The following is a 15,128-nucleotide window of genomic DNA, read 5'->3' on the forward strand; positions in this document are numbered from 1 at the left end:
ATGAAATGCAGGGACATTATTTAATTAATATTGGCTGTCATTGAGTGGTATATCCAATCTATTCCATTCAGCTAGTATGATATTGAACGAGTCGAAGATGAATGGAATGGAATAGCTGAATGGAATATATCTGATACCATGAAGAAAGGCCAGCCAATATTTTTTATTATTATTATTATACATACACACTCTTTTCGGGTGTTCACCGTGTCTCTCTTTCACAATTCTATCAATCTTCCGTATTTAACGAAGCAAACCTGGCGGCCATGTTTGTTTACAAATTGTCAGTCACTCGCTAGCATGGAAGTTTTACGTCTCCGATGTGTGACGCCATGTCTTGACAACCATGCAATATCATAAACCATATTCAGCACTCATTCTCCATTGAGTAGAGTGATGTAATACACACAGGATAAGCGATATGCTAACAATATTGCATATCAAACCAAATGAATGAAACCTGCGAGAAGGGAATAGAATACATTATTTACCAGCTGGGAGGTCCGTATCGTGAAATACCGTGACCGAGGTCTTGAAAGTACTGAGTGAGGCCCTCTGGGCTGAGGTCAGTATTCAAGGTCACGGTATTTCACCATACGGACCGACCTTAAGCTGGTAAATGATATATTTATTTTTTTCTTTACCAAATTCTAACAGAAAACGAGAGCGCCCGAAAGGGGAAACCGAGCCGAGCCGCCATTTTGAATCCTCATTCACGGCTGTAATGCAAATTGCTTCCTCCTCGGTATACAAGTGCACTTCCATGGCAGGAAAAAAACTACATTTTGCTGCCTACGTAGTCCCCTATTTATACAAATAGGAGTCATTCAGGATTCAGCCATGTTTTTGCTCAGCGTTAGCAAGTTACAGGTTTTTATCCTTCTCCTGAAATGTTTTCTTTTATTTCTTCTTCCTCAGGGCAGTAAAACTCGCTTTCGCTGCGAACACTGTCGTTATCGCTATCCATGCTGTAAAATTAATGCTATTCTCCTGAGAAATGCTGGCAAAAATTTATAAGATTTTTGATAATCTTATAAATAAATCTTATAAATAAATCTTATAAAAAAAAAATAAATGTTGACAAAAAATTCTACTACGTTTGTTGTTGTGAACGAGCGAGTCGCCAGAGGTCCGTAACTGGGGTCCGTACCATAGGATACAGACCCGCTCGCCAGCCAATCAGAGCGCAGGATTTGGACCGCAAAAAAAATAAATGTTTTTATTCCATGGAAAAAGTGTCTTGTATGTATAATCTCATCTCATTATCTGTAGCCGCTTTATCCTGTTCTACAGGGTCGCAGGCAAGCTGGAGCCTATCCCAGCTGACTACGGGCGAAAGGCGGGGTACACCCTGGACAAGTCGCCAGGTCATCACAGGGCTGACACATAGACACAGACAACCATTCACACTCACATTCACACCTACGCTCAATTTAGAGCCACCAGTTAACCTAACCTGCATGTCTTTGGACTGTGGGGGAAACCGGAGCACCCGGAGGAAACCCACGCGGACACGGGGAGAACATGCAAACTCCGCACAGAAAGGCCCTCGCCAGCCACGGGGCTCAAACCTGGACCTTCTTGCTGTGAGGCGACAGCGCTAACCACTACACCACCGTGCCGCCCTGTATGTATAATAATTCCTGATATTTCACTCCAGTGATGTCACTACCAGTGTTTTCCCGCTGTCTAGACACGTGTTGTCAAAATGGTGAACCGTTTCAAAATTAAAATACTTTTGATTAGTTTGTATGAGTGGGTGGGTTTCCAGTTATGGCATCTGCCTGAGCAGTAGCAGGTTTCTGAGCTCTGATCCCGTGTGCTCTATTTTGCACTTCCATTTTGCCAATTTTACCCTCGACCAACTAATTTAGTTCAACAATTGCTACTTGTTCTTGCTATGAACAAAAATGCCAAGAAGAAAAAAAAGCTACCAGATTAATACGACAGCGAGTGGCGATAACGACGACAACGCTAGCATGGACCACACCTCGGGGGATGGCGAGCTGGACTTGGTGGATGCGGGCCACCAAGACGATGGTGCCGACATTTTAGCCGCCATTCATTTAACGAGAGCTGACTTTTCTGTACAACTGCGTGAAGTCATCTCGTCTAATCAAGAGATAAAAGAAGCAATTGGTGCCTTTTCTGAGGGGCTAACCGCAGCAGAGTCCCGCATTGGCAAAGCTGAAGACGACATCTCAGCGCTAACTGGCAAGGAAAAGTCCCTTCAAAAGAAAGTTCAAGAGCTTACTCTAAAACTTGATGACCTTGAAAACAGACACCGAAGATCGAACCTACGGCTGATTGGGTTGCCCAAGAAAACCGAAGGGGATGACGCGACCGCTTTCCTCCAAACCTGGCTGCCCGAAATCTTCAGACCTAACACATTTCCGAGCCCCGTTACTATTGAACATGCTCACCGGCTGCCTGGCCGACAAGACCTGAGCGGACCCCCGCGCGCTCTCATCATGAAGTTTCTTAATTATCAAGATAAAGTTCGAGTAATGAGAGCAGCTCGACAAAAAGGGAAAGTGATGTATCGAGAGCACCACGTCATGTTCTTTCCAGACCTGTCTGTGGAGGTACGGAAACAACGGCGACAATATCACGGTGTGAAGCAGAAACTCTGCGAGTTACACCTGGACTTTGGACTTGTATTTCCAGCAAAGATGAGGATCTTTCATAAGGGCAGCCAACACCTGTTCCACATGCCAGAGGAGGTGGAAGACTTCATTCAGCATGTTCATTAGCAGAAAGACGGGTAAACAACGGCCAGCATTATGTACGCTTAAACCTCACAATATTAAACATGTCTATAGGTCATATGAAGGACAATTATGAACATTACCACAGTGTCATTGTGTATCCTGAATACAAGTGAATCTATTTTGGTTGTTTACAATTGCTCATTTGACAAGAGGGTGAGTTGGGTGACATTTAATTAATATTCACTGGGATCGAGTGATTGACCTATTTAGTTTAGGTTGATCGGGGGTTTTTTGTTCGTTTTTTTTCTCTTGCTCCTTTTAAAGGATCAGTGAACATAACCAAGCCGCTACAAGAGGGGAGGGCTATCTGTGTAAATCAGTTCACAGAGGTCGCAATGGGTTAAGAGTTATGAGTGTTTTTTTTTTTTTTTTTTTTTTTGGTTAAATTGTAAGGTGCATTTTTTTCACAGGAAAGGCAAAACGTTATCAACAGAGCCATGCCAAACTATCTGAAGGTCTAAATTCTTATTCATTTATAAATATTGTAATCACAGTATTTATAAATGAATAAGAACTTAGACCTTCAGATAGTTTCCTGGAATGTTAGAGGACTAAGAAAATTAGTTGAAGTTAAGCAAGTTATGAATAGGATCAAGCAATATCATCCAAAAATAGTTTTCCTACAAGAAACACATTTGCTTTCAAGTGAAACAGGTTGCTTAACCAAGAGATGGCCAGGCCAAGTTATCACATGCTCTTCTTCATCACATGCCAGGGGTGTTGCAGTGCTTATTCATAAGTCTGTTCCTCTTCGTATTCAAAAGACTGTTTTGGATCCAGCGGGGAGATTTATTATTATACAAGCTTCGTTAATAAACCAAGACTTGATTCTTGTGAATTTATACAGCCCTAATAATGATCCAAATTTTTATAATAATGTATTTTTATTAATTTCTTCTTTACAGGGAGCCATAATGATTGGGGGTGATTTTTAATTGCACCGTTGATCCTAAACTTGATCGCTCTTCAGGCATAGATCTAACCCATGTTAAGGCCAATTTATGCTGACAACCCAGTCCTCGCAGATGACGTCTGCGTAGCCCCCCCACCTTCGCAGGCGCTCTGCGCGCACCTCCCAAAAATTGTGACCACCGCAGAAGCCTCGCAGACAAGAGGGCTCTGATTGGTCCACTCTACATCCGCTGTACACGCACTTCCGCTTCCCTACTTTCCCGGTTTGGTTTGTTTTCACTACCACCATTTTTAAAAACACGAGCGAAGATGGAGCAGCACGAAGAGCGGTTGATTGAGGAAGTGAGGAAGTACGTACATCTATACGACTCCAGTTCTAGTCATTATAAGTAACCGGAGGATAAACACTCCACTAACCACACCCACCAACTACTCCTAGCGATTTCGCGACTTCGCGCCCCCTTGCGTTGTAGCGGTGAATAACATCGCGCACGCCTATTACTCCCCGCTCAACGATAAATTACAACTGTCTGCGAAAAGCTATCTGCAAAAGCCTTGTCGCAAGAGCATGCAGAGGCCTTTAGAAGCAGGAAAATAATCCACCAATTTATGCAGGAGCTTAACCTAGTTGATATTTGGAGTAGAAAACCCTACAAAGAAAGAGTACTCTTGTCATTCAGCTACACATAAGACATGCAGTCGCATAGATTACTTTCTCATGTCCAAATCACTTGCTCCAAATGTGAGTGGTTGTACAGTATATACAACGGTACTCTCATTTCTGATCATGCTTTGCTTCTGCTTAATTACTCAGCTACAACTACGGTCAAAGGGAAAACTCTTTGGCGCCTAAAGCCACAATGGTTACAAAATCCCAAATTTCTTGACTATGTCGGACAAAACATTGATGACTGTTTTCAGTTGAACCCAACAGATCTGCCTCAATAAGGTGGGAGGCCTTTAAAGCTTTTATTAGGGGTCAAATGATGGGATACACAAGAAATAAATCAAATAAAAAATGTCTAGAATTATTGGAGCTGGAAAGGGATATAAAGGAACTTGAATTGGAAATTACTGGTGATAATAGTAGAGGAAAAACAACAGAAATTAACAATTCTAAAAGCAAAGTACAATAGGTTATCTACCAGTAAAGCCCTGGCTGGATTAATTAGACTAAAGCAGACCTTTTATGATCAGGGAGAGAAGGCAGGGAAACTGCTTGCATGGCGTTTTTAAAAATACAACAAAATGAACTAATTATCTCAGAGATGGTCACTGCTAATGGAGACAAAACATCAGACCCTCAAAAAATTAATACACTTTTTGAAACTTACTACACACACTTACTGTATACTCATCAGAGTGCTTAGTTACTAATGAATCTTTTCAAGATTTTTTTTTTGACCAGTTAATGCTCCCTTCACTTAGGCCCTGTCCACACGGCAACGGATTCAGGTGAATCTGATAAAATTGTTTATCCTTTCGGCCTGGCGTCCACACGGCACCGGCGTTTTGGGTGCCCCAAAACGAAATCTTTTGCGAACGGGTTCCAGAGTGGAAAGATCTGGCAACGGCGCCGTTGCGAAGTCGTCTGGATTAATAAAACGGATTTGTTTACGATGACGTCACAACCACATGACTGTCAGTGCTTCACGCCGGGTAGAAGTGTAACGAACTCGATGCAAGTTGTCAACAAATCCTATAACTTGGTTCATGAAACGCGCTTACAAAATATTTTTACTGTGAATATTTATTGTGTAATGGTGCAGAGAGAGAGAGAGAGAGAGAGAATAGCCCTTAGGGCAGAGTCAATCCTGCCAGCAAAAATAGGGAAAAAAAGGAGCGATCTCATCTCTTCAGATGTTGGTTTAAGTCCTACAATACATTCCTCAAAAAGGGCGTAGAAGAACAAATTAATCCATCAACGTGTAGCATTCAATTTATTCCGGACCATTAAAGACGCCGCCTTCCGCGTAGAATCATACGTCATCCTTGCCGCCATATTGGATAGGTCAAAGCAGAGAATAAAGATGCCTCATTCATGTGCTGCGTTTAACTGTACCACCAGGTTTACCGTCCAAACGAGATCACATGGGATTACCTTTCACAGGTGAGACTGGAAAAATACTTTTCATTGTATTTGGTCATTATAACGTAACTTTACGAACAGATTTTTCTGACTTTGTGGCTAATATGAAGTCTCGCGCATAATAGTTTATGCGCATGCGTCCTTACTACTTCTATTGTCCTGGTGTCTCCGATGGGACCGTCTTACAGCGCACCTAGAGGTGTGGCATGTGTATTGCATCGTTTTCAGCAAGCGTTGCGTTGCCATATGTACCTGATATTTTACTGATCCGTTGCCCATGTGGACGCGATATTTTTTTAATAACATCTTGTTCCCGTTGTCGTGTGGATGTAGCCTTAGTGAGGAAGCTAAAGCTGATTGACATTCCCCCATCACAACAGCTGAAATTTCTGAAACTTGACAAAATGAAAGGGGGAAAAGCCCATGGCCCAGATGGGCTACCTATTGACATCTATGAAATCTTTAAGAACAAGCTATTATCACCCCTGTTAGATGTGTTTGTAGAAAGCTTTAACTCCGGCAAACTTCCACCATCCATGTGTAATGCACTTATAATTTTGATTCTAAAATCTGGAAAATCAGCAACAAAATGTGATTCCTATCGACCGATTTCATTGATTAATTCTGACGCTAAAATAATTGCTAAATTATTGGCACGAAGGCTTGAAAGATACTTGCTTTCTCTCTCTGATCCAGACCAAAATGGGTTTGTTAGGGGACGTCAAGCTTTCCACTGTGTCTGCAGGGTTCTCAATATTATTTATGCAAAGACAGAACATCCTGATACAGCAGTACTGTCGTTGGACGCAGAAAAAGCTTTTGATCAAGTTGAGCATCGATATCTCCACGAAGTACTTGCACGTTTTGGTTTTGGTCAATATTTCTCTAATTGGATTAAAGTTTTGTATAATAACTCGGTTTCATCAGTATTAACAAATATTATATCCAAACCTTTTAATCTTTCAAGAGGCACACGCCAAGGCTGTCCCCTTTCACCTCTTCTGTTTGTGGTGGTAATTGAGCCCTTGGCTATTGCCATTAGGAGCAATCAAAACATTACAGGCATTAGAATAAATGAGATTGACAACAAAATAGGGTCATTTGCGGATGATGTTGTAATTTTTTTTTTATCCCACCTAGAACAGTCACTACATCACTTGTTTAATACCATTAGCTCTTTTTTAGCAAACTTTCCGGTTACAAAATTAATGAAGCAAAATCTGCTATTCTTTTCCTTAAGCATTCGGAAAGAATAAATCCCCCAGTTCAAACACCATTCGAAATAGTTAGGGATAGCTTCAAGTATCTTGGTATTAGAATTACTCCTAAAATTATAATCCAGTGATGGTCAGTTTCTGAATCTATTAATAGATGGTCGATGTTACCAATCTCCATAATAGGGCGGATTAACATACTTAAAATGAATGTTCTTCCGAAATTTCTTTACCTCTTTCATTCCATTCCTCTTGGTCCTCCTATTCATTTTTTTTTTTCAAAGATGAAAAGCATGTTCTGTAATTTCATTTGGAACAACAGATGGGCTAGACTTCGCTTATCTTTGCTTTATCTCCCCTATGATAGAGGTGGGTTGAAACTCCCAAACCTCCAATGGTATTATTGGGCTGCCCAACTCACTACTGCCTCTTGTTGGTTCTCACAAGAAACGCCACGGTCCTGGATGAGTATGGAAAGAAATATGACATCCCCTCTACCACTCAATTCATATTTATACTCAGCTAAATTAAAAGAATTAAAGACATCAACACACGATCCCTTTGTTAAAAACACGATTCTGGTATGGTATGAGGTTCATAAACATAAAGGTGAGATACCTGAACTCTCTCAGTTCACACCATCTGGGGTAAAAGTGATTTTACACTTGGCAAACAGGATCGGGGCTTCAAAATTTGGGCAAACAAAGGCCTTAGTAAAATTGCAGATTTATTTAATAATAAAATTCTCATGTCATTTGAAGACTTGAAACAAAAGTATGACATCCAACCAAAGCACTTTTTTAAATACCTGCAGATAAGAAGCTATATATTTAAGTTACAGAAATCTTTATCTCTACCTACACTTAGCTATATAGAAGAAATAGCAACAAATCAACACTCTAAGAGGGGATTGACTTCATGTTTCTATTCAATAATCATGGATGGATCAAAGGTTTCCTCAGACAGTAAAAGACTGGCATGGTGTGAGAATGTAAATTCAGTAATCTCAACTGAGGACTGGCAGAAGATTTGCTTAAAATCACAAACACAAACGATTAACACCCATTTTAAATTACTTCAGTATAAGTGGATAATGAGAATATATGTAACACCAACTCAGCTAAATAAATTCAACCCCAATAATCCTGACACCTGCTACAAACGTGGTAGAAAAGGCACATTATACCACTGCCTATGGGAATGCCCACAGATTCAGGTTTTTTGGAGTGAAGTGATGGATATGATTTTACATGTTACAGGCATAAAACTTTCAATAGATCCCAAACTGTGTATCTTTGGTGTTTTTCCAGTAAATCATAACCTTAGCAAGGCAAACAAATCTGTGATTACATTTTGCATGCTACAAGCCAAATATACCATAGCCAAATCTTGGAAATCCACTACCAAACCAAGTATTAGTGTTTGGCTTGCAGGACTGTCAGACTCTCTTGCACTGGAAAAACTCACTTTCACGTTAAAGGGTAAATATCTCATCTTTGACAATATATGGAGATCTTTTATGCTGTTCTTAGAAGGGAGGAAAGCACTGGAGGCATGTTCCCCCTGTATGTAAACAGTTTGTTTTTACTCTGTTTTATTTGGAATGCCTTTCTCTAAGGGACAAATATGTTAATTTTTGGACCACCGGTGAATCTGAAGGACGATTTATGTTTTGGACTGTGCAAAATAACACATGCTACTGCTCTGTCATGTTTACCTTATTGAAGATAAGCCTTACTGTGACAGTTCTGTTTTGCACCTGTACTATTTGTATTTGTTGTGGTGTGATTTATTTATTCTGAAATTAATAAACACACTTGAGTTTGTATGAGTGGGTGTGTCCATATAATATAAAGAACATTACAGTGTGCGTGTGTGTGTGTGTGTGTGTGTGTGTGTGTGTGTGTGTGTGTACACACACGAGTGCATCTCAAAAATTAGAATATTGTGAAAGTTCAATATTTTCCATCAGTTATTTAAGAAAGTGAAAATGTTGTATATTATAGACTCATTACACAAACTAAAACGTTTCAAGCATTTTTCTATTTTAATTTTAATCAGTATGGCATACAGTACAAAAACATAAAAAAAAACCATCTCAAAATATTAGAATATTTCATTTCGAGTTTGAGTAAAACAGTATGAACACAGTGTATCTCTCGGTCTAGTTCAGTACACACAACCACAATCATGGGGAAGACTGCTGACTTGACTGTTGTCCAGAAGATGATTACTGATGCCCTCCACAAGGAGGGTAAGCCACAAAAGGTCATTGCTGAAAAGGGTGGCTGGAAAAGGTGCACAAGCAACAGGGATGGCTGCAGTCTTGAGAGGATTGTCAAGAAAAGTTGATTCAAGAACTTGGGAGAGCTTCACAAGGAGTGGACTGAGGCTGGTGTCATTGTATCAAGACCCATCACGAACAGACATCTTCAAGAAAGGGGATACAACTTTCGCATTCCTAATATCAAGCTACTCCTGAGCCAGAGACAATGTCAGAAGTGTCTTATCTGGGCTAAGGAGAGAAAGAAATGGACTGTTGCTCAGTGGTCCAAAGTCCTCTTTTCAGATGAAAGTACATTTTGCATTTAATTTGGAAATCACGGTTCTAGAGTCTGGAGGAAGAGTGGAGAGGCACAGAATCCAAGGTGTTTGAAGCCCAGTGTGAAGTTTCCACAGTCTGTGATGATTTGGGGTGCCATGTCATCTGCTGGTGTTGGTCCACTGTATTTTATCAAGTCCAAAGTCAACACAGCTATCTACCAGGAGATTTTAGAGTACTTCATGCTTCCATCTGCTGACAAGCTTTTTGGAGATGCTGATTTCCTTTTCCAGCAGGACTTGGCACCTACCCACAGTGCCAAAACTACTACCAAATGGTTTGCTGACCATGGTATTACTGTGTTTGGCCAGCCAACTTGCCTGACCTGAACCCCATAGAGAATCTATGGGGTATTGTCAAGAGGAAGATGAGAAACACCCGACCAAAAATACAGATACACTGAAAGCCACTATCAAAGCAACCTGGGCTTCAGTAACACCTCAGCAGTGCCACAGACTGATCACCTCCATGCCACACCGCACTGATACAGTAATTCATGGTGAAGGAGCCCCAACCAAGTATTGAGTGTATAAATGAATATACTTTTCAGAAGTTGGACATTTCTGTATTGTAAATCCTTTTTTTGATTGATCTTGGGGAATATTCTAATAATTTGAGATACTGGAGTTCTGATTTTCATGAGCTATAAGCCATAATCATCAAAATTAAAACAAAAAGGGCTTTAAATATTTCACTTTACATGTAATGAATATAGAATATATGAAAGTTTACCTTTTTGAATTCAATTATGATAAAAAGGAACTTTTTCATGGTATTCATATATTTCATGGTGTGTGTGTGTGTGTGTATGTATGTATGTGTGTGTGTATATATATATATATATATATATATATATATATATATATATATATATATATATATATATATATATATATAAATTTTTAAACACCTCATTAATTGTATCTTTCATGGTCTAACACTGTATCTTCTCTTCAGAGAGTGAGCCCAGAGATGCAGGCACAGACCAGCGCAGTTCTGGAATCATCCGTCTCCATACCATTAAACAGATTATTGATAGAGTGAGTATCTGAGTGCTTACTGCAGCATATAACACTTAGCTAGATATAAACTCTGCAGTCTGGTTCTTTGCTGATCCTAAAATTCCCACTTGGGTTATGTATCCTTTGCTAGGATAAGCATGCAGTGTTGGACATCACCCCTAATGCTGTGGACCGTCTGAACTATGCCCAGTGGTACCCCATCGTAGTATTTCTGAACCCAGACAACAAACAGGGTGTGAAAAACATGAGGACCAGACTGTGTCCTGAGTCCAGAAAGAGTGCAAGGAAACTCTACGAGCGTGCCCTCAAACTGAGGAAGAACAACCACCATCTCTTCACCAGTATGTGCAGAGACTACAGAGTCTATAAATTTAATAACCACTTAATTTCTCCTTAACCTCTGAAAGAAGATTCCAGCAAGAGTCAAATGCTGGCTTTACTACATGAATATTTATTGTAACAATGATGCAATTAAGATGGATGGCACAGTTGATTTCTCCCTGTCTCTTGCCTGCTTTCTAATTAGCCACCATTAATTTGAACAATATGAATGATGGATGGTATGGAGCTCTGAAAGAGACCATCCAGCAACAGCAGAACCAGCTGGTCTGGGTTTCTGAGGGCAAGGTAAGCCAATCGCCAATAAATGTTGTACTTCAGCACTATAATATAGCAAATTTTTTTTTCTTCCTCTGAACAGATGTGGCTCAAAATATCTTAAGAGATTAAAAAAGAAGCCTGGTTTTAATGGATTGATTTAAAAGGGTGCATGAGAGCATAATGTGAGGACGTTTTGTTAGTTCCTCCATCGGAAAGGTACACAGATACTACTTTTAAGTAAATAAATAGTCATTTAAAACAACACTCCATTGTTGGACAGGAGCAGAAATGACCTCAATAACTGAGTGATTTAGAGATTAGTCTGGCTGTTCCAAGTGTATAAACGCCCTGACCTGCTGCTTAAAAAATTTATTTTAAAGAAATTCAAGCTGTAATTTGATAGCAATTTTTTTTTTACATTTGTTCATAAAGTTAATTTTAGACTACGTTCAGACTGCACCCTGAAACGACCCATATCCGATTTTTTTGCCCATATGCAACCTGTATCCGATTTGTTATTGACAATCTGAACGACACCGATCCGATTTTTTCACATGCAACCCAGGCCGCTTGGATATGTGGTCCTAATTCCGATTCATATCCGTTATTTTCACATGCGACTGCAGTCTGACCGGACAGGTCGCATTCATGCGACCTACACGTCATCAGCAAGAGACAAACGTCACTATTCTGCGTTGGCTAATCCCACCTCTTTGGTGGAAAACAACAACAATGACATAATGCGCTACATGAACAGGCGCGCACACAGTCTCTCTCGCACTCCGTCATATGCGCGATGCAGACATTAATGTTTCGCGTGCACGCGCTTGCTCACTTGCTCTAGATTCCGGGAGATATTCTCCAATTTGCGGGCATCAGGGAGCCGCTATCAATATGCGGGAGACTCCCGGAACTTCCGGGAGACTTGGGATGTCTGCACTAGACAGTGTTTATGTAGAGAGCATGCGCACTTCAATCAATCTTTCAACGGAGGTTGCTGCCACGGCCCCACTCATTCACACACACACACCCTCTCTCTCTCAGAGACACTCTCTCTCTCATGCAGAGACACTCTCATTCTCACACACACACACACAGCCTCTCACACAGAGACACTCTCACTCACACACACAGCACACGATGTGCTTATTACATGTCAATTTGCGCATGCGGGACACTTTTGGGTCGTTTTCCGTTCATATTGGAGATCGCATACAAGTCTCATATAATTGGTAATGTGAACGGCCTAACAAAAAAATCGGATTTCACAACAAATCGGATATGGGTCGTTTCAGGTTGCAGTCTGAACGTAGTGTTAGTTTATTTTCTATACATTTTTTAAGTTAAATTTGTAAACTGCATAATTGTGGTCTGCTCCATAATATCATTTTCAGGCTGACGGAGCTCCAGAGGATGACCTAGACATCCATGACGACCGCTTGTCCTACCTCTCAGCGCCAGGTAGCGAGTACAGCATGTACAGCACCGACAGCCGCCACACGTCTGACTATGAGGACACCGACACTGAAGGGGGTGCATATACAGATCAGGAGTTGGATGAGACCCTGAACGATGAGGTGGGCTTACCTAGTGAGCCTGCAATCACCCGCTCTTCAGAGCCTGTGCGAGAGGATCCACCCGTCATCCAAGATGTTCCAGCCTACCCCAGTTACCAGCACGCACCTCCCCAACCGGAGCCCGTGAACCGCATGGAGCCTGCTGGATTTAAGGTTCCTGCTCCCCAGCAGGTACAGGACACAAGTCATGCCAGCTTGCTCTGCAATGAAGCTTCAGTTTATGAAACTGTAATTATAAGACATGAAGATGTTTTGTTGTCTGCAAAGGTTTTCCAGCATTCAGTCGTAGACATTCAGTTCAGTTCTGAACTAACACACGCACTTGGAACGTGAAATGTCGTCAGCAGGTTGATGCGTCGTGTATTTACATGCTCTTATTTTGGGAGGTTTTTGTGCAGTATATTAAAGGCCCTGTTCAGAGGCTACAGTGGGACTGCCCTATCTGTAGGGGATATGTTCCAAGATCTAACACAACTAGTCGAAACCGTGGATGCTGGCGAACCATATATAACGTTTCTTTTTCATGTACATACATGCCTATGATAAAGTTTAATTTATATATTACAAATTACACACAAAATGCCCTCAACATGACTTAATAATAAGCTAAAACAAGTATAACTATAATAAGTTATGTGCTCGCTCTCTCTAATGAACGGGATTCTGAGTTTGAGATACCTTCTAACTCCTTACGGGGATAATCTTCCATGGTTCATAAATAATGCGCACACAACACCCCTATACAGACACACAAAATTTACATTATATCAATACAAAGAGGTGTTGTTGAAAAGGTATCAAGGGATTCTGATGATTTCCACTTAATGTTTTCGTCCTGGAGTAAACCTTGGGTAATTGAAACCATGGTTATAGTGTCTGTGGATACGGCAGTCCTGCTGCATTACCTTTACAAGGGGCGCTTGGGTAGATTCGCACTTTTAAGGGTGACGTTTTATTTTTAGCTATTTCAGGGGTTTTTTTTTTTTTCTTTTAAATAAATAAAACGTGTAATTGGAGTCATTTAGTCACTTTTTTTTTTCTCTCCTTCCTCCCCCCCATTTAGAGATTGTATTTAGAGTTATTAAACACTAATGGCAGTCACCAAGTGATGGATACTTTGATAAATGGGTCTCTGTGAGTCTCTAAATCTAGGATTATGCCCTCTGAGGGCAAGAGTTGTATAATGAAAGGGACAAGAAAATATTTTATTGTAGCTAATACCCTTACAGATACCATCGGAATAGAGATATCTGGGATTTGGTTGGTTTAGTTATTTATTTTTTTAATTTTTATTGAAATCATCCGGTTTCTAAGCTGCTTTTGGTAGCATTAAAGACTTTTTGTGTTGTTGATTGACCATCTTGTGTACAATAACACTAATCATCATATCGAGTCTTCGGACGTAGAAGTGGTTGATTTAGCAGCCTGCAGGTGTCGCGCATTAATTAAAGACCTAGTGTTAAAAACCCACAGAGCAGGTTGTGTGCTTATAGGAATGTACTTTTGGTGGCGTGTCTCTGTAACCTATGTGCCCCGTACTCCACAGCAGGCTGAGGCTGCTGTGGCCCTGCCCTCCTTCCCCCCTGCAGTGGTATCAGTGCCCCCTGCTGTTGAGCCCGCCGCACCACTAGCGGGTACGAAATCCAAGGAGCCAACTGGCACCGCTCAGGCCGACTCACTTAACCTTCCCACCCCAGAACCCGAGTCCCAGCCTGAACCTGAGCTCACTCAGGCCCCAACACACGACCCCCACCAGTCGCTCACGCCCAGCCCACATCCAAAGGTACCACCAGTAGCATCACCATGAGCTGGACCCGGGCACAACCCGCTTCAGCCTGGTTCAGCCCCGCTCGCTCACTCTCTTTTCAAGCTGCCTGTTCCTTGCACAATGCTATTTCCTTCCACTCTGCTGTCTGCATGTGTACTGTGCCCACCCATGTCTGTGCTGTGTGTGCCTCTGCCACCTCAAGAGTATGGGTGACTGGTACACATGCATGTGATGTGTGAGGGAAAAGGAAGAGGGCCCGGCACATCAGCGTGATCATAGGAAAGAGGCCTCTCACTATTAGTCTCTTCACTCTCACCTCTCCTATCTCTTGCATGGCTCCTAATGTTGAAATTTCTTTTAGCTTGTTCTGTCTGTAGAAGTAGTATTTAGAAGAAGTAGCATATGTTTTGTCATAGAAATAGAAGCTGCACCACCAAGCACTGTAGATGTTTTGGTAGAATAAGGAATTGCAAATGGAAGATTTATCTTATTTGCAAGAGTGGTTGTCTGTAGCTGCATGTCGGTCTAACCTGCAGACAGTATACATAACCATATAAAAGGAATTAACGCAAT

General features: G+C 41.2%; 1 protein-coding gene across 15 annotated transcripts in view; it reads left to right on the forward strand.

The window, feature by feature from the left end:
- tjp1b (tight junction protein 1b) overlaps positions 1-15,128 on the forward strand; it is a 139,806-nt gene that overhangs the window by 102,315 nt on the left and 22,363 nt on the right. For 10 of the 15 annotated variants that reach the window (XM_060914810.1, XM_060914813.1, XM_060914809.1 and 7 more), the window contains exons 16-20: positions 10,546-10,628; positions 10,741-10,951; positions 11,137-11,237; positions 12,605-12,958; positions 14,334-14,570. In XM_060914810.1, the coding sequence (XP_060770793.1) occupies positions 10,546-10,628; positions 10,741-10,951; positions 11,137-11,237; positions 12,605-12,958; positions 14,334-14,570 (986 nt within the window). The remainder of the gene's footprint in view (positions 1-10,545; positions 10,629-10,740; positions 10,952-11,136; positions 11,238-12,604; positions 12,959-14,333; positions 14,571-15,128) is intronic. The other 5 variants (XM_060914816.1, XM_060914814.1, XM_060914815.1 and 2 more) reach the window with 2 other exon arrangements.

The sequence above is a fragment of the Neoarius graeffei genome, chromosome 2, assembly GCF_027579695.1.
Source record: "Neoarius graeffei isolate fNeoGra1 chromosome 2, fNeoGra1.pri, whole genome shotgun sequence".
NCBI classification, from domain to species: Eukaryota; Metazoa; Chordata; class Actinopteri; order Siluriformes; family Ariidae; genus Neoarius; species Neoarius graeffei.